Here is a 23,928-nt window from a genome sequence, read left to right as displayed (position 1 = left end):
AGTTTTTGTTTCGATTAGCCTTAGGACTTATCCCTTGTTTGTTAACCAAGCCACATTACAACCTTGAAAAGTCCTTGTGATTCTTGCTTTTATATCTTCAATGTGATTTTAGATGAGTGCATAATTTAATCTTTTGTTTGCAAGATTGTTGGATGAGTGTTAAAAGTCCCTCACCTTTGTGTGTTCTTCATCCATTGATGAAATTTTGCTAGGTGTGATTCATGAGATAGTATGTATTGTGTTAGAATGTTTTGTATGCTTTTTGTACTTAGGATTAGTTTCATTTACATGTTGTCGTTGTAGGATAGTGGTAAGTATTTACTTTGTTTATACGTTTTTGTATTGAACCATACATTTGTTTTTGGTTTTCAAAACTTGTTGATTCACAATTCTTTGGTTTATTACTTTTGATTCTTTGATTTATTTGATTCACTGTGGGTATCTGTACTTAATGCTTTCGTGTTTGAGCGGCGCGCGAGAGATCGCCGACGCGAGAATACGGATGTTCTCGCAACTTCGCGTTAGAGATAACCTTAGTTGTGAGATGATCTCGTTTGTGCTCCAGAGATGGACGCTTATGTGAGAGATACGTGATGACATAGATGAGTATCGTAGGTTGAGTATAACAGGTTGGTAAGTGTATGTTTGTGAAGAGTGAATATATTTACATTCCTGATAAGTTATTTCTCTTCTAAGAATGTGTTTGTTATTCTTTCCTGTCTATATCTTTGTTTACTTTTTGCTCATTCAATCCAAAGCTCGAAACCGTAGAAACTGTTGAATGGCATCTTCCATCTCTGTGGACGATAATTCCCGGATCAATATTTCCAAATCTTTCTTTTGTTGCTTGCCCTATACTGCATTCAACAGTTGTATAAAATCTGCTTCATAAATCGTTATTGTTATCTTCTATAATATTTTTGCATTTATGTTTGGGATTTGTGTAGCTTTAGAGATAAACTTCACGGATCTTGATTATGGGTGGATATCTGTTAGTTTCTAAACTCTAGAGATGAATTTAGAGTTTACAATCACCTGTGTGTCGAAGCTTAATGCTTCTGTGTTCGTGTTCCACGCGAGAGATCGTCAACACGAGAATGTGGATGTTCTCGCAACTTTATGTTAGAGATAACCTTGGTTGTGATTGGCCTCGTATGTGCTTCAAAGATGAACACTGATGTGAGAGACACGTAATAGTAATGACGAGTATTGTAGGTTGAGTGCAACTAAACGATAGGTTTAAGTTTGTGACGAGTGAGTATATTTGCATGCCTAATAAGTTATTTTCTTCTAATAATGTATTTATTTTTTGTCCATATTTATTATTTTTTGCTTTTACTTTCAACCTATTCAAACCCGAGCTTGAAAACATAGAAACTGTTGAACGGCATTCTAACGACCATCTCTGTGGACACAAATAAGTCCCGGATAAATATTTCCAAATCTTTAGTTTCCTTCCATATAGAGCTTCAACAAAATGGCGCCGTTGTCGAGGATAGTTTTGTTTAGGATTGCATCGCAATAGTTCATGTGGTTTTGAGCTTTGTATATATTGTATATATTGTATATGATTCACTTGTATATTTTCACCTATAATTGCTTACTTGTATATGCTTACATATAAGTATACTTTTGCTGGTGAATGTTGGTGAAACAAGTTGAATTTGGATTAGCTCTTTAATTACAAATCTTCACTTTTCAACTTGCATATCCAACATTCACCAATTTTTCCTTTTTGTATGATAATAGTTGTATGCGTTCCATACTTGTGCATAAGTGTCTTTTTGTGTACATAGTTGTATACTTGTGCTTTCTTTTATGTTCTTATACGTGTTGTATATATTTGTACCCATAACGTTTGTTAAATGTTTTGTAGGGGTGTTCAAAATCAAGCCGGCCCAATAGAAAACCACAAAACCGAACCGAACCGAACCAAAACTGCAAAAAACGCATTTCGTTCGGATTTGTCTGGGTCAATTTTAATAGAACCACGTGGTTCGGTTTGGTTTACAGTTTGTATTTTGCAAACCGAACCAAACCAAACCATTATATTGTATTATTTGTATAATATTTATTTACGAATGCAGTTTCATGTATATCATTCTTTAGACCTAAGATAAAATTGTAAGACGCATTTTTATGTATCAAATCATAAACTTATTTTGACAATTATAAACTTTTTTATGGTAATGTATGAATGATTACACACAAAATTATTTTTTCTTCTATATGTATATGTATGGCTCGCTTAGTTTGGTTTGGTTTGGTTTTTGAAATCCAATCAAACCAAACCGAACCGCACGTTTTTCTCTTGCGGTTCAAATGATTTTTAGCGTCAAAACCGCCCAAACTGCCCGCGAACACCCATAGTATTTTGGTTATGACACTTTCTTTAGGTTTGCGCGGTAATAAATTACCATGGCATGACGAGAGGGAGCTACTTTCCAAGCACCGAAACAATAAATAAGTCGAGCTAACGACGTAAAACAAGCACTTGTTGGGAGGCATCCAAACGGTTGTAAGTTGGTGTTATTTTTTTGTTTATGAGGTATTTAGGTGAAGTGGAGTATGACTGAAGATCAAATTCTATTTTGGTTTTTCTGGTTTTTGGTGTCATCGCTAAGCAAGGTCTAGCTCGCTTAGCGAGCACAGAAAAATTTATAATTTTTGCTTTGTATCATTGAGATTCCTATTCCACTTGATTCCCCCGTGTTCCCACTCTCACCAAGGCTATTTAGTAGTAGATAGTAGTATTATATTTTCTAATTCTTTTATTGGTTCTTTGGACTCAAATTTTGTTCGTTAATTCCAATAATTTTTGAGGTGATTTGTTAAGATTGAGTGTTTCAACTTGCGGATGTAAGGTAGTGATATTGCTTTGAAGTTGTATCATTCAAGGTACTCGTTTATCGCTTTCTAGAACATAACATGTATATGAAACTTTTCATTTGTTCAATTACCATACCATTCATTCTTTTGTAATATTTGTTTAATGAATTGGCCAGAGGGAGTACCTTTTTGCAGTGTCTTAACCAATGTTACTATATCTATCTATTCAAATTATGATAATTTTAATGAACAATTTTCTGAAGAAATGTTTGTAGGCTAATTTTCTTTTATGACATATTATTGTGTTCAGAATTACTTGATGAGATGATTCTAGCTAGGAATAAAATGTGACTACTGAGATGAACATAGAAAATAGAATTGGCATTTGAAGGATCATAATTTGAAATGATGGACAAATTTGTGATCAAATAATCTCTAATATCTGCTATACTCTCAATCGGGGGGAACTGTTATTATTCATGTCGTTTTCTATACTTTTTTTCTTCAAATTTATTCGGTTCAAGAATAGATTCCCTCATTAAAAATTAAAAAAAAAAAGCTACTTAGACATGCCACGACATTAGAAGGAAACATTCCTTGCCAAGTTGTTACCTAGAAGGCCAAACTGTCATTTAATTGAGTTGTTGCTTTTTGGATTAATATGCTACTGGAGTTAAATTTTCACCAAGGAAGGACTGTTTCATTAAGCATAGAAATCAGGTGAAGTGGAAGGTCAAGAGAAAAAAGAAAGGTGTAGAATGATATGCATATGGTCATTTTCATTTCCCTTCCAAGTGATTCTGCTGGAGCTGTTTTTATAAATAATTTGTTATGATATCTGTGCATTGTTTTTTTCTAAAATTCGCACACAATTGATAATTACCTTGCATGTGTTTTGATTGATGTCCAACAATGCTATGCAATGTGGGTAGTGTGTACCGTATTAATATGTTTTTGATATCCCAGAGTTGATTAAAGAAGTTATTTTATAATGCTCATCTTTCTTTTATCTTAACTCTTAAGTTTGCATCAAAGAAAGTTACTTTGAAACTGGTAGCAGTCATTTGTTAGCGGTATATGATTGAACATTAGTTAAAAAGGGGTAATCTTTCCTAATTAGTTATTTTTGAATCTAATAAGGTATGGATTGGGAAGGAAGTTGGGTTTGCGTAAGTCCTGTTTGAATTGATTTATTAGTACTAAAATCATGATTTTTTGTACCAAAACTGTGTTTGAAACCATGAATTTTTGCAGGGGTTCTATGAAACAACGACATCTTTTCATATGTTACAGTATGGTATCGACTGATACGATGTTGTAGCCATAGGATTCTAGGAATATATATCAAAATGCATACTATTACTACTATCTTTCTTCAGGTGGTCGTATGAATTTTCAGTTTTGTTCTTCTTTTTGGATTAACAAGTTTGATTATATGCAATTTTTTGTTGGAGTTGAAGGATTGATGTGCTTTATTGATTTTCCGGAAACTATGGTCTTATTTTAGTGTGACATCTGTGATGTCCTTTTCATGATAGTTACTTATTTAAATAGTTAAAGTTAGTTGAATGTGAAATTGGTTATTGATTGAAATGCTGAAATGCATTATGTTTATGATTTTGCTTTGGTAATTAATACAGGTTCAGGATGTTGATTGATGTGCATCATTGATTTGCCGAAAACTATGGTATTATTTTAGTGTGACATCTGTGAGTAATGTAGTATATCCTTTTCATGATAGTTACTTATTTAAACAGTTAAAGTTAGTTGAATGTGAAATTGGTTAATGATTGAAATGCTGAAATGCATTATTTTTATGAGTTTTTGCTTTGGTAATTAATACAGGTTCAGGATGTTGAAGGTGTTGAAATTTATGGAACCCTGAAAAATGTTTAATTGATGGCTTGAAAATGGGAAATAACACAAAAGTGAGTTTACAGAAGAATCATATTCAAGAAAATAGTGGAAAGAGGTTCGATTGTTTAATTTGAACTAGATGGTTGAATAGAGAACCGACCAATTTGTCGATTTGCTTGATTCTGGTTGTATCACAGTTGATGTAACTATTTTTGTGTTTCTTTTCCCTATAGGTCTTTTGATGAACTTGAAGAACATATGCTTAAAGGGCAGATATTGCAGGTAATATACATTAAACCTATTGATAAATTCAAATGTGAACACTTGACATTAGTCAACAGTGTCTAAATGTGATATAGAAACCAGGGAGTAATCAACAATCCTTTACAAAGACTCAACTTTTCTTTCTGAACATGTTAAATAAATTCTGATTGTCTTTTGTTCAGCTGAAATGCTCAGGGCTTGGTGCTCAAACAAAGTCATGGTACATGGTAGTGTGTTATTCACACATGGTCATGTAAGCACATGTTTCACTCAGATTGTACTGTACCGTGGTTGGTACCGCATAACACCGACTCTATTTGCCGTCAAGAATTGCCACCATAAGGATCGAGGTAACTGTAACTCAAGTAGAAGCAGTGGATGTTTTCCTTTTTGTGGCCTTTTGGCTCTTCTAATTGTAGAAGTAATGATAGAGCAATGGAATGATGTTGATTGCTCAGAGTGAAATCGTAGGAGAGCTGAGTCTATCGATATGTATTTCTTTTTTAAGGTATCAACTGTTTTTTTGTATAAACAGTTTGAATTACATATATTGTTTGGTTTAATATTTATGTTAATATTAGTGAAAGTAAATACGATTGTTAATATTTATGTATATATCACCTAAGGTTGAATGCGATTGGTAGTGCTGCTATCTTGTATAATAATATCTAATTGCAATTTTGTTTTTTGAAGTAAGGTTTTTATCATAGCTTTGTAGTCATTGAATTTTTGAGTCCTGGTTCTTTGATTATGCTATCAATATGTCACGGCTTAATTGGTTAATCATATGTTTTCTAACGTGATTATGACACAGGGGCTGGTATTTTTAGGTTGCTATCTAACTGAAGCTTGGAATGTCGACTAATTCTGCTTTTAAAAGAACATTACTTACATGGGTATCTTTGGTGGAGAATACAATTAACACAATCAAAACAAGAGTTTTCTTTTATTGAGGTATGTTGGAATTTATTATTTAAATTTTGTTTAGGTTATGTGATTTAACAGTTAGTTTAGATAAAGTTTTCATTAAGAACTTATATGAAAAGAAAAAAATGAGTTTACGAGCCAGTTATGTTGGTGATAGTTGTTTTTCCGAAACTTGAATGCATGTTCGTTGTTATTGTAGATCATCAGCCAATGCTGCAGGAGATGCAACCTGGACCAGCCATAAGATTAATTCAAAGGATGCCACATCCAAAGAAGCTTATGGTTTACCAGCGATTGACGAAGTTTATAAGGTTTAACCGATTTTACAAAAAAGAAAAGTACAATGAAAATAGGAGGATCTCTATTTGACTTTGCATGTGGCAGTCGAAGGTAAAATATAATCGGATCTTTAAAAACAGTTGTTTGTTGTGAGTAGTTTATGTAGAAGAACATAAATATGTTAGTTATGGTCAAAGTATTGTAGTGTTTGTGTATTGTGAAACACTAATATTATATCTGAATGTGTGTTGAGTTGTCCATTTATAGAGTTACAGGTAATGGTTTGCTTAGCAATGTTTACGTGTTTAAGTTGTGACGTATTTCCTGATAAATGAGGTTATGTTTCTCCATTTAAATGCAAGGCTAAGAAAACAACAGGAGATAATAAAGAAGTGAAGGAGATCGATGTAAGATTGTGGGAGGCTTTCAAGGATTCGAATTTGGACAAGCACAACAACGGATGTGAAATAGACTCTTCTGATGAGGAAGGGCAAAAGGATGAATATTATTCGGAAAAAGAAATTAACTTTGGGTACAAAGCTATAAAGAATGTTATAGTAAGAGTGAAATGTAACAAGTTGAAAGATTATAATCGTCCAAATAGTCATATAATGTTAATCTTACGAAGCCACTTTATGTAAAGCAAATGTAATATGGTTTGTTTATAGAGTAATAGTGGAGTAAAAGTTGAATGACATATTTGTCATGTGTGGTGAAATGCTATGGATAGTTATGGTCATTGATATAATTTCCAACACGGTTAATAGACTTTATAAAATAAAGCTACTTAAAATATGAAGGCTTTATAGATTATTAGTTCCATATAAATGAAGCTACAGAACAAATCATTTCTCAACTTGTGGTTAAGTAATTGGAAAAATATTAGTCCAACAACCACATGTAGTGTTAGTTCAACATGTTAAATGCATCAAATAAGCTATGGTATTGGTTTTAATTCAATACGTATGTAACACGATCATCCATCACTACGCCAAATTTGGCTTTTAGCAGCACCCCTACGAAAGCGCTTTTAGGAAAAGCGCTGGCATAGGCTTCGCTAAAGACAAAATTAAAAAACACGCTAAAAAAGCGCTCTAATAGTGGGGGGGTATGAAAGCGCTTTTAAGAAGCGCTCTGGTAGGGGGGGGTTATGAGAGCGCTTTTCAAAAGCGCTCTGGTAGGTGGGGGGTACGAAAGCGCTTTACAAAAGCGCTCTGGTAGGTGGGGGGAACGTGGGGGGAACGAAAGCGCTTTTCAAAAGCGCTCTGGTAGGGGTGTTTAATGAGAGCGCTTTTTGTCAAAAGCGCTGGTATAGACCAGGCTATGAGAGCGCTTTCCAGAAGCGCTTTAGTAGCCTTATTACTAAAATTTGATATTACGCGTTCAGAATCCCTAATTCATCTTTTTTCTCCCATTGACGCTAACTTGCCCAGAAAACCCAGAAAACCCATTTTGTCTCCCCCATCTTTTTTCTTCCACTTCGTCTCCCCCACTTTGTCTCCCACAACTCAAAGTTCTTCACCGCCGCCGCCGCCGTGTAGCATCTCGCCTCCACCGCCGCCGTCATCTTCATCTTCATGTATGTCACCTTGTTTTCTTTTGCTTTATTTTTAATTGTTTTTGTTCGACTGGCTATGTTTCTTAATAGGTTATAATCCATGAACACAATTTCTTGTTGCTTTGTTGTTGGGTACTGAATGTGTTGTGCTGAAGAACACAATTTTTCAAGAATAGAACACATTAGTGCCATTATTTTAGCTAAAAACAGAACTTTGATATTTTTATATCTAAATTGCAAACACATTTGTCAAGAATAGAACACATTAGTGCCATTTTCGTTTTTAATTATAATGGGTTGTTTGAAATGAAAGCATGAAATGAAAGCTATAGTATATGATATGAAATGAAAGCTATAGTATATTATGAAAGCATGAACTACTTGCTGCATAATTTCTTCTTTGTCATATCATTGAGTTATTTGAATTGTAATGGGTAGTTCAATTGAGGGTTAATAACTTGTCTACACCAAATGATTATTAAGAGAAACTACGTTCACTTTAATGTTTTATGGTTTTACTTGATTCTAAAATATGAGTGAGGATTCTTTCATTTCTTAAAAGGAGTAGAGTTTTGAAAAATGGAGACCTTTGTTACTAAAGTTTGTTTAATTGTATAAATGCATATATATTTGAAAGTGATAATATGTATTTTGTCTAATTTGATTTCTTATAATCTCAAAGCATTACTAATTCGATATTTATTTCATTTCATATTAAAAGTAATGTATGAAAATAAATTAAGATTCTATTTTAAAAAGACCGTTAGTTATCACTTAATCCTACTGGTGGTTATGTTGTAAGTTAGTTATAAAGTTAGACTGTTAGTTGAGGTTAATTGTTAGGACTAATGAACTAGCCTCTCATTTACGAACCAATGTATGTTGAACAAGCCGTGGTACACATGTATGCATCTGTTCTTTCTCTTGTTTGTAGTTACTAGCTAATTGATAATTGATTTCATATCATTTTAAATAATTGAGTTCTAGATTGGGTTTATTTTGATATTTGTTAGTAGTGGTGTATTTAACCGCATGGTGTGTGTGTTTAATTTTACAGTTACTTTGAAGTCTCTGGTTTCTACTTGTACAACGCCGATTCAAACCTACCCATCTCCCACATCAAGTCTAACTCAGGTTACTATCCCTTTCTTCTTGCTTATAGTTTGTTATTTTCTGCTTATAGTTTATTGTTTATGGTTCTATTTAATATCAATTTAGTGTCTCTCAACCAATTTTTTGGTTTGTGGACTTATATTACCTTGAAATAAGGTAATGTCTTCTTTAAGAATTCGGGTATTCTGATTAGGTTTTCTGATTAGGTATTCTATTATGATGATAGCTATTTATTATCTTGACAGAATTCCTTAGTACCTGATAGAGAAACCAAGAAGCATTTGTTTAGCTTAATTAAGACATGGATAAGACATGGATGAATTCAAACCGATTTTCGAAAGAGTACGAGAAAGGGGTATGGGAATTTGTTGAGTTTGCGGTTGCGAACTCCAAAGACCCGCTTCGAATGCCGTGTCCTTGCTTGGGTTGCTGTTATGCCGGGGGTAAGGTTGACGGGAATCAGTTGGGATCTCATTTACTACGGTTTGGAATTGATAGAAGTTATACATGTTGGACAATGCATGGTGAGAAAAGTACCGGGAATGCTGGGTCGAGGTGTAATAGGAAGTATGCTTCAAACGACGATTGCACAGACACATACGATTGTGATCGAGTCGAAGAGATTGCAGAAGCGCTGGAAGAAGATCTAGCGGATTGTCCCAAAATGTTTGAGAGGTTGGTAAGCGATGCAGAGAAACCGTTGTATGATGGTTGTTCAAAATTCACAAGATTGTCTGCGGTGTTAAAGTTGTACAACTTAAAGGCGGACAATGGATGGTCGGATAAAAGTTTCACAGAGTTATTAGCCCTTATGAAAGATATGCTACCAGAGGATAATGTTCTTCCCAATCGAACGTATGAAGCCAAAAAGATGTTGTCTTCTATTGGAATGAGCTATGATAAGATACACGCATGTCCAAACGATTGCGTTTTGTTTCGAAACGAGTATGCAGCGTTGAATGAGTGTCCTAAATGTGGTGCCCCTCGATATAAGAAAAAGTTGTCTCCTGCTAAAGTCTTATGGTATTTTCCTATAATTCCGAGATTTAGACGCATGTATCGTAGTGAGACCGATTCAAGACACTTGACTTGGCATGCAGATGAAAGAATTATTGATGGAAAGTTGCGACATCCGGCAGACTCACCACAATGGAGTAAAGTTGATACTGAATATCCTGAATTTGGAAAAGAAGCAAGAAACCTTCGGTTGTCATTGTCTACTGATGGAATGAACCCGCATGGTATTCAAAGTATCTCGCATAGCACATGGCCTGTGATTCTTATGATTTATAACTTACCTCCGTGGCTATGTATGAAGCGTAAGTACATGATGTTATCTATGCTAATTTCTGGGCCTAAACAACCAGGGAATGACATAGACGTATACTTGGCACCCTTAATCGAAGATTTAAAGTTTTTGTGGGAGAGAGGTGTGGAGGTTTACGATGGGTATAGGAAAGAAAGTTTCAACTTGAGGGCGATGTTGTTTGGAACAATTAATGATTTTCCAGCATACGGAAATCTATCCGGGTACAGCAACAAGGGTCAAAAGGCGTGTCCTGTTTGTGAAGATGAAACCGATACGACACGATTGGCGCTTTGTCAGAAGAATGTCTTTCTCGGCCATCGTAGATTCTTAAATTCTAATCATCACTACCGTGGGTGGAGAAAAGCATTCAATGGAGAGGCCGAACATCGTACAGCCCCGCCTTTTTTGTCAGGTGATCAAATTTTTGAAAAGGTGAAAGATGTCAGAGACGACATTGCTGCGAGATGCAATAGGATCGTTTGTTGCATGGCCCTCGGAGCTCATTACCATTAGTGATGAGGTAAATTGAAAACGATTATGAATCATTTAGTTTTCGAATGTCAATTCTAAACCGTTTATTAATTATGTTTTACATTTTATTTTTAGACTGCTCCTATAAAACCCGCAATTAAGGGTAAAGGGATTTTACAGGAGGAGGAGTCTGTTGCATCGCTAAAAGAGGTACATTTAAAGTGTTAATATATAATCTGAATCAAAATATGCATGATTTTATATTTTACCTAACTTATATGATTTTTAGGCATCCGCTCGGGAGTCACAACAAGTGACGCAGCAGGTTCGTAGCGTACCACCCAGTGGTCCTCCGAAGCAAGCGGCAAGAAAAGGCGGTGCTTTTGTGCCTCGATACCGGGCGACACTCGCAACAATGGTTGATATGTCCGATATGAAGGATGGTGCTTTACGGGAAATCGATATGGATGAAAGTGTCTTCGGTATTGAGTTCAAGTCACATATTACAATTGATGACTTGCAAGAGATTTTTAACCAAGATCAACTAGGCGTCAGTAATATGCATTCATACATCCGGTAATATTCACTCATCCGATATATTATTTAATTAGTCCCACAATATAATTTATTTACACTTTTCAATGAAAAGAATCTAATGTTTATTATGTTTTTATTTAAGGTTGTTGTATGACAGAGTGTTGCGCGGGACTGCATTGTCTAACAGATTCCGGTTCGTGTCTTCCGCCCATTGCAGCGGAATGGAAATTGTTTCGGATCCGGAATCTGTTAGACAGCGCTTAGTCGATAGATTCATGTCCACCGGCAATACAGAATGTCTGCATCTTTGGGCGTATAATACCCGACCAGTAGGGTTAGTTTCTCATTCTTTATTCATCTAATCTCTGTTTCTTTAGTGTATAGCAATATTTTCATATAACCTATTGTTTTAATTTATAGAGCACACTGGTTGCTGCTTGCTATCAACCCGATAAGGGAAGTCGTGTATTATCTGAATTCGGTAAAGGGTGAATGGACCAATTATCCGGCCATGAAGGAAATCGTTGATTTGTAAGTAGGATCGTTCTAAATATATATTCGTGTATATTTATATATTTACTTATTTGTGGGATTGATCTAAACATATGCTTTTATATATTTGTTAATTAGATCAATACAAGTATTCCGTAGTCAACGGGACGCACAGGTATCCCGGACTAAATCAAACAACATCACCTGGATCGAAGTGCAGGTACATTACTTTTCACAAATTTGCTTATAATATTTATGCTACTTGGTAAAACAAGACAACTTATATAGAATCTTATTTGTTTTTCTATGTAGTGTCCGCTACAGCGTAACAGTTCAGACTGCGGATACTTTGTATTGAGGTTTATGAAAGAAATCATTCAGGCGAATCAATTAGAGATTCCTCCCACGGTATAAAGTTATAACTTAAGATAATTTCATATAATTTATTACATTTACCTAAATATATTATTCATATTATGTTTTTGTTTTATAGTACCTTGACGAATTCCGTGCTGCTGGGTACTCGAAGCTAAAGTTAGAAGAAATCAAAGAGGAATTGTGTCAATTTTATATTAAGCTATTTTTCATGCAGATTTGAACTATAATATTGTTGATTTTGTAATGATGTATATATATAATTTTGTAATGATGTATATATATAATTTTGGATATTATAATGGTATATATTAGTATATATATTGTCTTACTGATGGCTGAAATAATATAGTCGAAAATATATTACAGGTCGAAAATATATTACAGGTCGAAAATATTACAGGTCGAAAACATTACAGGTCGACTGGGAGGATTAAATTATAGGCTGCACATAAAAATACCTCATTTAGCAACTACAGCGCTTCTAAAAAGCGCTCTTAAAGGTCCACATACTAGAGCGCTTCTTAGTAAAAGCGCTGGCAAAGACCAGTAAAAAAGCAAAAAAAATTAAAAAATTACGCAGCATACAAAAGCGCTTTTGGAAAGCGCTCTGGTAGGCCCCCCTATGAGAGCGCTTTTTCTGGAAAAAGCGCTCTCATAGGGGGGCCTACCAGAGCGCTTTCCAAAAGCGCTTTTGTATGCTGCGTAATTTTTTAATTTTTTTTGCTTTTTTACTGGTCTTTGCCAGCGCTTTTACTAAGAAGCGCTCTTAAAGGGGGATCTACCAGAGCGCTTTTTCCAGGAAAGCGCTCTAATAGGGGGTCCTACCAGAGCGCTTTTTCCAGGAAAGCGCTCTTAAAGGGGGGGTCTACCAGAGCGCTTTTGAAAGCGCTTTCGTAGCCTACGCCAGCGCTGGCTATGGCAGCGCTTTAAAGCGCTGTTAAAGGCCAAAAAAAGCGCTGTGAAAGCTGTTCCGTGTTGTAGTGCATATATATATATATATATATATATATATATATATATATATATATATATATGTATATATATATATATGTATATATATATATATGTATATATATATATATATATATATATATATATATGTATATATATATATATATATATATATATATATATATATATATATATATGTATATGTATATATATATGTATATGTATATATATATGTATATGTATATATATGTATATGTATATATATGTATATGTATATATATATGTATATGTATATATATATGTATATGTATATATATATGTATATGTATATATATGTATATGTATATATATATATATATATATATATATATATATATATATATATATATATATATATATAAAAACTATATTTATACTTTAAATATAAATGAAAATATTTTTTTATTCAAAATAATAAACTTTCAAAGTTAAATAATTTTGTCTTTCTGTTTTTTCATTCTTATTATATTTTATAAATAAACGCGCATATCACACAAGTATCCGGACGAACGCACGACTATTCTAATCAGAATTTGTATGAATCCACATGTTATTATATTTTTTATACAATTAGAAAAATATTTAAAATAATGTATGAATTCAAACACGAAAAAAATAAGTTTTTGATTTAAATATTTTTATAAATAATATCAAAACATAGATACGGGAAAATATTCGGTTGATCCAAATATTTTTAAATATGAAAAAAAATTATTTATGATCCAAATATAAGTAAAATTATGTCATTCTTTTAAAAATATTAAAGGCTAAATTACAGTTTTGGTCCCCCTGTTTTAGGTTTTTCACGATTTTGGTCCCCCTATTTTCTTTTTAAACAGTTTTGGTCCCCCATCCCAATTTTGATGCAACTGTTCATGTACGGACATGTACTGTTCATGTACGGATATGCACTGTTCATGGACAAAATTGGGATGGGGGACCAAAACTGTTTAAAAAGAAAATAGGGGGACCAAAATCGTGAAAACCCTAAAACAGGGGGACCAAAACTGTAATTTAGCCAATATTAAACTATTTTGGCTAAACATTTTTGTTTTTGTTTATTTTTATTCTTATTATATTTTTTGAAGCAAATGTGTAACATATCCGCACCTGTGCGAATGCACGGGCATCCCACTAGTTAAACCATGAAATAATATTAATGCCTCTCACAATTAGGCATATGAGGAATTTTAGATTGTCTCGGCTTATAGGAAATGGTTTCTAACAAAACTTGGTGGGAGGGGAAGGTAATTAATTTGTACCTAGCTAGGTAAAAAATGAGCAAGCAGGATAGTCCAAGTAAATAAGTACTATCATTCCATGAAAAGTAAGCCTTATAGTTCTACTTACTTTGATCACATAGTCACTCATGAGACTGGTATAAAGGTTAGTTTTTGTATTTTGATGATATCCCAAATGCCACTCCTTGAAGTGACTAGGATTATCATGAAAATTAACATTGATATTAGAATCAAATCATATTTTTTTATTCTATTCACAATCTTTAAAGATGTGATCCATAGTTTCACATTTGGTCGTACATTCGGGATAGAATAGGGGACATTGTACACCCCTTTTGCTAAGTTCAATTCTTGTGAGGATAGCATTGTTTAAAATGTGCCAACATTTTTAAATTCTCTACTAATCTTTGTGATGATATTGAGATGTTGGCTCAGAATTATTGGTGGAGAGTTAAAACTAACGAGCGAAAAATTTATTGAACAAGATGGGACAAACTTTGTCTCCCTTAAAGCATCTCCAATGGTGCAACTCATTTGTGGATTCTTTGTGGGACCCATTAAAACACATCATCTTGAAATAATTTTTCAAAATTTCACTTTAATGGTGCAACTCTTAAAGAACCTATATTAAGTCCCACAACTTTACTTTATATATTAATATTTTTTTATATTTTTTTTAAAACTAAAAAAAAAATTTAAACATTTGAATGGAAAAATTTTAAATTATGATAATTTAAAAGCAAAAGAATTATTAAAATAACATAAAAAAGTAAAAAGAAAATGAAAACAAACCAATAAAATTAAAGATGTACTGTATTTATTATTATTATTATATTCAAAGCAGCGTTGCATCATGATTCAACAGTACGCCAAGCTGTCGAACTCCAATGGCCATGATTTTGAAAAAACAACATTTCTACTAATTACATTCTGGCGAACCAAGTCAAAAAACCTTCTTTGGAGATGGTCTTAGAACCTAAGAGGGTTGGGTTTTAGAAAAATGAGCATCTTCAATGATGCACTCCTAGCTAAAGAAATGTGGAGGCTGATTATTACTCAAGACTCTTTAGTTCATAAATATCTTATAGCTAAGTATTTTCCTAATATGTACGTACATCGTTGAGACAAAAAGCAAGAGCAATGATATTTACATTTGGAAAAGTATTCTCCACACTAAGGATAATAGCGTTGGAGGGTAAGCAATGGTCACAAACACTAAGTAATGATAGTTTAAATTTGTAACTTGTAAGCCACTGAATTTCAATATGCTTTGAGTTAGGGATCTAGTTGATAAGAAAAACCATATATGAAACTCAACGCTCATAACTAATAATTTTCTACCTTATAACAAAACTAAAATCCTTTGAAACTCTCTGAGCCCGAACAATAATTCGATAATCTTATATGAATTTCTAACAAAAATGGTACTTAAAATGTGAGGAGATCTGACTACCACTACTTCTAGATTGAGTCCATGACTTGAAAAAGTTGTGAAATATTAAAATGATCCATAATCTATTTCTCAATTACACACAAAATGACATATACACTAAACATTATATTTCTCTATGTAAAATCTTACATCAAAGACAAAAATAACAATCTAAAATTACTTTTCTTTTTCACTTTTTCCTACTCTAAAACTGAAGTATATATGAAATTAATACCCTTAAAAATTAACCTATACAAGTCCTAATCTCTTTCTTTGAACTAAAAAAAAAAAAGTAAAAATCAAACATGAAGTGGAGAACCTCTTCCAATATTAGCATGAAAACCAACACCAAAGCCAATTAACTCTTGCTTATACGGTAAATACGAGTTTCTATTATTCTCTTTCTTTCTTAGATAAAACGCTTCCATTGCCGTTACCGCTGCCGGAATTTTCCTCTCCGTCACCGGAATCTTTTTTTCCACCACTTTCGCATTGTTCTTCACTAGGCTTCCTTTTCCACCGCTTTTCACCTTTGAATTCTCTACTTTCGCTTCCTTCTTAAACTCTAATGACGGACTTACGAGAATCATCGATTCTTTTCCGTCGCTTTTACAACGCCGGAGTAAACTCAGAAACTTCCATCGCTTCGATGACGTGGAATTCGAAGACGAACCAGTTGAATTGCTTTTCTTGCATTTGATCGGAGAAGCCATCGGCGATGATATCGGAGATTTAGGTGTCCACAAGCAATACGACTCCGGCGAAACCGCATCAAGTTCGTCCCACACGTCAGACGATGACGACGACGGAGGATCAATATTCCGATTCTGATCTCCAGTGATTACTTTCCGTAACGCAGTCGAAATATCCACCGCATCGGAATTCCTTCTGTCGCCGTCGGAATTCATCAATTCTCGTAACGGAATCATCTCCGCCATAACAGAATTTCTCTTTTGGTTGTGGTTGTAGATCGGAAAGACGCCACGAATTGAATTTCCGCGGCGGTGATCGGAGAAAACCTCATCAGCAGTTTTTGGAAACGCGACGAATTCGAAATCATCTTTGTCGTTTTGGGAGTGCGAGTAGTCGTTTTCGTTAATAACCTGTTCAGCGACGTCGTTTATGTTATTAGAAGAATAAGTGCTGAAACTTGGAGACATCAAAGAGTCCATTGCAGTCTCTTCACTTTCTTGTTGTTTTTGCATTGTTGGTTTGATTTTTTGTTTATGAAATTTGATTTGCTTAGTGTTATTTATAGTATAAGAGTTTGACAGTAGAAGGAAGAGAGAAAGAAAGAGCAGCCAACGTGTGACGTAAAACTTATACTATAGAATTAATTCATTAAGAATATCATATCATATCATGGATATTTTTTATTTATTTTTATGAATCATGGATGACGGTATGAAGCTTTGTAATTTATATTTTTTATTAATTTGTACTTTATCCTATACTTGTGTAACACTTTAAAGATCACATCGTAAATGTCCAATGAAATATTTACAACCATTTTTTTTTGGTAAACAAGAAAGAGATCCCTTCCACCTCAAATTGGAAGTCAAATTCCCATCTACATACACTCTAATTTGACCAATAAAGCAAGATAATTTCTTTATAGGGAGAACTTCCAGCGAAAATTAAAACATATTCCTACTTCGAAAATTTATTTTTGAAATAATTTTTTTTCATAGAATTCGAAAATGCATCTTCAAAAATATTAAATGGGGATGTTTTCGGAGATGCATCTCCAAAAACACAATTTTTTTTGGGAATTTTAATTAATTTAGATATGTATATCCGAAAAACCCAAAAATGGTCAGAGGTTTTTTCGGATATGCATATCGGAATTAATCAAAATCCTAAAAAATTAAAATTTTTGAGATATTGATTGATTCAGATATCATAAAATTGATATCATAAAATTGATATAATTTATAAGTTATGAATAGTAATAATGATAATTATACAGTTGATATTTCTTTTCTAATTCCAATTATAAATTTAAAAAAAAACTCATAAAAATTTAATCAATTTTTGATAAATTTCATATTAATAATTATTAAAATTATAACTAATACAATATAATTATAATTATATAAATAAATAAAAAATATTAATAATTATTCAACAAAAATTTAAAATAAAAGAGATCAAGTAAGAATAAAATTAGAGTGAAGACCCATTTTAGTCCCTCACAAATATTACACAGGTCAAATTAGTCCTTCACAATAAACTAGACCCAATTTAATCCTTATAAAATTTAACCAGATCATATAAGTCCTTCTGTTAATATTTTTTTCAAACCGGTTTTTTTCTAATTTTAAACCGTGTCTGAACTGGCACGTTGGATTTTATTTATTTTTCATTTTTTAAATACTAAATTGATTTTTATTTTTAATTTCATTTTTAAACAATTATAAATTAATAATATAAAAAAGCCAAAATTGTTTCTTATAAGGAGTTGAACTCATGCCAATGTTGTAAATGATAGTCACTTTATTAACAATAGAAATTGATTTGTCTGGTTGTAAAGTGAAAATCATTTAACTTGAAGGACTTGGATTTGAGACCTCATAGGTAAAAATTTATGTATAGAATCTATTAATATTAGTAGAAATCATGGAAATTACTTGTTTAAAAATTACTTTTAAGAAATAATCTTGGCTTTTTTGATATTATTCATTGATAACTATTTAAAAATAAAAATTAATTTAGTATTTAAAAAATAAAAAAAATCAACGTGTTAGTCCTTTCATTGTTTAAAAGTATGAAAAGAACCGGTTTAGAAGTAGGAAAAAATCGATTTGAGAAAAATATTAGCAGAAGGATTAATATGATCTGGTTAAATTTTATAAGGGATTAAGTTGGGTCAATTTTTTTATGAGGGACTAATTTGACTCGTGTGATATTTGTGAGGGACCAAAATGGGTCTTCACTCAAAGAAATTTACTACTTTATTTTTATTTTAATATACATTTTAAATTACATTAGTTTTTCAAATATTTTTTTATGTATCATAAAAAAAAAGTAAATAAGGTGTCAATTTAAATATTTATTAGACTAATATTATTATTATTATATCTTGATTATAATGATATATATTTAATAATATATTTTAATTAATACAATTAATTATACTATTAATTGTATTGATTCACCTTGATTTTAATTTTCTAATAATTATTGAATTTTTTCGGATATGCATATCCGAAACATTCCAAGACCAAAAATTGAAATATTTCGGATATGCATCTCCGAAGACACCCCCTCTCCAAAAAAAAAAGTGATTTCGGAAATGCATCTCCGAAAACACCTTTTTTTTGTGTTTTCGGAAGTGCACTTCCGAAATCAACTTTTTTTCAGAAAAAAAATGTTTTCGGAGATGCATTTCTAAAATATAAGGGCATTTTGGTATTTTCTCCGCATGTGTCCAAGAAAGTTGGGAGGTCAATAAAGAAATTTCCTAAACCAATCATGCTAAACACTGATACTAAAAAGTCTAAGAAACACGATTTTAAAAGGAATGATCCTTACCCAAAAATCTTCCTAAAAGTCAGTAAGAAGGCCATATCCTACTTTTTTTTACTAAGATTAACCATAAACCAATAAGAATCCCCAACCTTAGAGTCAATAAGGTACAATGCTTTTCACAAAGAAGACACGAGACAGAAGCTATCTTACCTAACTTCTAAGAAGGTGGTAATGTTAAGAACATTGTATTTGAAAGATAAGCACATTAGAGGGCAGATGCACCCAAGATAAGATGCCACCTCCACTTGAATAAGAGGGTCACGTTAATCATATGAAGATTGTTGATATCCAATTACCGTTAAACTTAGGCATACATACATCATACTACTTAACATATGATATTTTAGCATCCCTTGTTTCCCTAGTAATCTTTTTCCAAACTTTGACATAGATAACAAAGAACAAGAAGAAAATAGAAATAATTTTTAAGACAAAGTTAAGTAAAATCATTCATACCCTAGGCTTACATACATATGCCTCCACAAATTCTAGCGTATAGAAAGCAGGTTAACTAGAGGTTCCCACTTAGACTCAAGTCAATGGCCGACCCCCTTTAGTAACCCAAAATACTTGAATGGAAGAATCTCCAAAAAGACATGATCTACATTAAACCTAATGAGACTACTCTTTGCAAAGTTGACCCGAAGTTAACTCAAAACCTCTAAGAATAGAATTAATCTACTGGAGGTTGTATCCACTGAAGCATTTGGCAAGATAATTGTGTCATCTATATATTTAAGATGACAAACTTTCAAATATGATGAGCTAACTCTGACTCAAGATAAGATATTTAGGTCCACAACCCTAGTAATCAAACCACTAAGGTCTTCCAATAAGTAAGAAGATGAATAGAGCGAGGGGTCACTTTGCTTCAACCCCCATTTGGATTCTAATTTCTTGGTTCACACAATCATTTATCAAAACTGTAAGATTTCTAGAAAAACACAAGTAGGTGTCCAAGTTCTCCACTTAGAATTAAACTCGAACTTGATAAACATATAATATAGAAAACTCCAATTAAAAGAATTATACGCTTATTCAAATCCCACCTAAAAAAAGAGAGAAACCTTTTTGGTTTTCTTTCCCAAATCCACTAGCTCGTTTACAATCAACATCTTATCCACTAACAATCTACCTTTAAGAAAAGCCAATTTACTCAGGGAAATGAGTTTGTCCATAACCTGAGCTAGCCTATGTATATTAGCATTTTGGCAACATACTTATAGAGAGAATCCATCAATAGTCCGAAAGTCACTCACTTGGGTGGAAGTTTTGATCTTTGGAATAAAGGTGACAAAGTAGGAAGAGAAACTACGCGAAAAAAGATGCAAAAAATGGAACTGGTGAAAATAATACCCACGTCCTCCATAAGAAGTTGCAAAAACCTTCTAAAGAAAGAGAAATTAAACTCTTTCGATCCATGACTCTTATTAGTATCACACTGAGAAGCCACCATATCAATATCAGAAAGAAGAAAATGAGATGTAAGAGGCGCACAATCCTCATCAGAGAGAGAATGGAAAACATTCCCATCCAGTTGAGGTAAATTAGAAAGAGGTTCCCTAAAATGATTAATGAAGTAACTAACCATATCCCGATGAATCTCTAAAACCCTTTATTCCCAACGATCACCAATTTTAAGCACTAAGATAACATTTCTCATATAGATACCCTTATGACAGACATGAACAAAATATGTGTAAGGATTTCCCTCCTTTAACTTCTTAGCTTTGGACCTCTAAAAGCATTGAGAATCTTTGATCCTTAAAAAGAACCAAAGACCTGCAATGGCCACATCTTAGGGGAAATAACACGTGGTCAAGCATAATGTCAAAAATACATACCTCATCTCTTATAAATTTATTTGGAAATAAAGATTTCCAAACATATTTTTAGTCCATACTTTCAAAACTCTTTTGAGATATTGGAGTTTTTATTTCAAAACAAAAGCTTTCAAGCAAGGGGATAAGGATTCATACATGCTAACAGGGACCATTTCATCAAAGCCACCATGAGCAAGCCAATGATTGATGAACCTAATAGGACTGAGAACCCATAACTTATTAGAATACCTAAGAATGGCAAGGTAGTGATCAGAAACATCAATAGGAAAGATACTAAGAGGCCGCCCCTGAACTCCCACTAACCATCATACACAAGGATTATATCCAACCTACTTATTGCTTTTCCATTGGGTTGGTAACAAGTAAAGTTCCTACCTCATAGAGGAAGATTAATATGATATATTTGAGAAATGAAATCCTTGAAGGCAACAAAATCCCCAGTGCAATCAATACTTAAGGCACCTTCAGCCCAACTCACTCAAAAGGAGAAATCTAGACACTCCCTAAGTAAGACAAACACGCAAATAACCAGGACTAGAAAAGAAGAAGAACAACGATCCATTTGAACTACAACAAATAAAAAGAAGACCACTGATATTACCAATTGATAGAGAGAAGCTCAAATCACAAAAGTAGTCATCCCTATAAGAATAAACAAGAGATGCAGAGATATCAATGAATTTTGCCTCTTGAATAGCTACAAAATCGAGAGATTTCGAGTTTGTTTGAATGAATTATAGTTTATAATTTTTAAAAACTATTTTATAAATCACTTTTGAAGAAAAAAAAACATATTTGATAATATTACAACTATTTTGAAATTGTACAATATTATAAATTTCTCATTAATGGAAAAGCGAATCATTTTTTCTTATTTTTTCTCTCTTCTTAATTTCCAAAACTTTAAATCAAAAAACAAAACCTTAAAATTTTATTTTAACTTCTTTTTAATTTTTAAAAATCTTAAATAGAGAATGATGTTTCAAAAATAGTTTTGTAAAATTAGAATATTAAACAAATTTTATTATTTTCAACTTTAAAATTTTAAAAACAGACCAACTTTTAGCATTTAGGAAAAGAGATATTCTAAAATTTGCTGACCCAATTTCAGAGTTTATGAGTTACTAATTTTGATAAATAGAAGTCTCTTTATTTCTTTTTGTTATTGTAAATTTTTTTTGTTCATTTATTGTTTTCAAAATTAAATTTAATTATTTAATTAATATTTTGAATATTTATTACAGAGAAAATATGCAAAAACAAAATAATAAATTTGTTAATTTGATTGATTCTGTCCAATAGAATTGGAATATTCCACCACTATGCTATTATGGAATTTTGGGATGTCAAAAAGCAAAATATGCGAGTAAATAATAAGTATAAGAATATGCAGTATAAAATCTAGAAAATGGAAAATCTAAATTAGGTTTTTTTATTTTATATAAAGTAAATGATGAGGTTCTCTAAATTTAATATTTAATGTGAAAGTTGTGGTTTATAAGATGGGAAGAAACAGTTGTAGAAAATAAATGACTATGCCATTTCAGGAGAAATAAAAGTCTCAATCAATGGAACGCTATATATTGTTTCTAGATTTGATTATCATGCCAAGTTTAATTTTATTGGATGGGAATTGGTGGATGAGAGTAATTTAAATATCTATGATGAGAAAACCCTTGCATAGGTTCTCTCTTTTATTTTAGTAACAAATCTTATTAGAGATTATATAATTTACCAAATAAATATTTGTGAATGTATTTGAGCTTCTACCACCTTAAGACTTCACTATAAATTTTTGAAATCATAATTAAATTTTGTACGGATGGATTAAATATAAATTGTTAGTATAATTTTATCAAAAGAATTTTTTTTATTTTAATTGAATTTCAAATTAGATAATACTTAGATATAATTTCTTAGATATAATTTATATTATTTTTTAAAGAAAATATAATTTATAAATTTTTCTTATACATAGGTAATTTTCTCCTATTTTTACTCCGTAAGTGATGTTAAGTTTTCTTCTTTCAAATTATTTTTTTTTATAAAAAAAATAACACCAAAAATATTATATGATTTGATTAAAAAATAAAATCAACCGATCAAATCTGTAAAACCGTATCTTATAACTAAATTTTTATATATAGAATGTGCATTTATAGATTCAAGTCTTCTTTATTGATTAATATAATTTAATATTTGAAAGCTAAATAAATATGTAGTTTATCTTCAATTTACTTTTGATTCGAATAAAAATTAAATTTCATCAACACAGAACAAAAATATATTTCTCATTTAAAAATAAAAGAAACAAATGGCATGTAATGGGTGCTTATTCAAATTTTTAATCGCTTAAAATTATTTTTGCACTTAATTAAAAATTTAGAGTCCGTTTGATTCAAACGATGAGAGGCGAGGGGAGGAAATTTAATAGGGGGAGGTGAATGGAGGGGGGAAAATTTAATTAGATATATGTTTGATTTAAAGGAGTGGGGAGGAGAAAATTTTTTAACAACATGTATGTTTGGTTCACAACAGAAGGGGAGATATTTAAAAATTAAATAATCTCACTAGTGCAAAAAACACATTTTAAATCATAAATTTTAAATCATACGTTTTCCACTTGATTTAAAAACTTGAAAAAGGTAGGACACGGTCTGCCTAATAAAGCAAATAATATTTAAATCTGTTAATCTGATTTAAAAAGATTTTTTATAATTAAAATAACTAGGTGAGATACAAAAGTGCCTAATGCATCTAATATTATTCCCTCACTTCTCCGCGAAAACACAAATTTTCCCTCTTTTTTTTCACAAAAGCACCCTCACACGTTTGCTCTCTCAACCCTTTCATTTCTTACTTGGTGACTGAAAGAA

At 32.1% G+C, this 23,928-nt stretch overlaps 1 protein-coding gene across 1 annotated transcript; it reads right to left on the bottom strand.

Annotated features, from left to right (window-relative positions):
* Positions 1–15,659: 15,659 nt before the first annotated feature.
* Positions 15,660–16,930, bottom strand: LOC131647253 (uncharacterized). The gene has a single exon (XM_058917161.1). It carries the CDS (start codon positions 16,880–16,882, stop codon positions 15,977–15,979), a length of 906 nt encoding a protein of 301 aa, XP_058773144.1. The 5' UTR covers positions 16,883–16,930; the 3' UTR covers positions 15,660–15,976.
* Between the last annotated feature and the right edge of the window lie 6,998 nt (positions 16,931–23,928).

The sequence above is a fragment of the Vicia villosa genome, linkage group LG2, assembly GCF_029867415.1.
Source record: "Vicia villosa cultivar HV-30 ecotype Madison, WI linkage group LG2, Vvil1.0, whole genome shotgun sequence".
Classification (NCBI taxonomy): Eukaryota; Viridiplantae; Streptophyta; class Magnoliopsida; order Fabales; family Fabaceae; genus Vicia; species Vicia villosa.
This window is presented reverse-complemented; position numbering and strand designations above follow the sequence as displayed.

Excerpts from the sequence above, each read along its gene's own strand:
- LOC131647253 (XM_058917161.1), bottom strand. The coding sequence starts at position 16,882 with ATGCAAAAACAACAAGAAAGTGAAGAGACTGCAATGGACTCTTTGATG.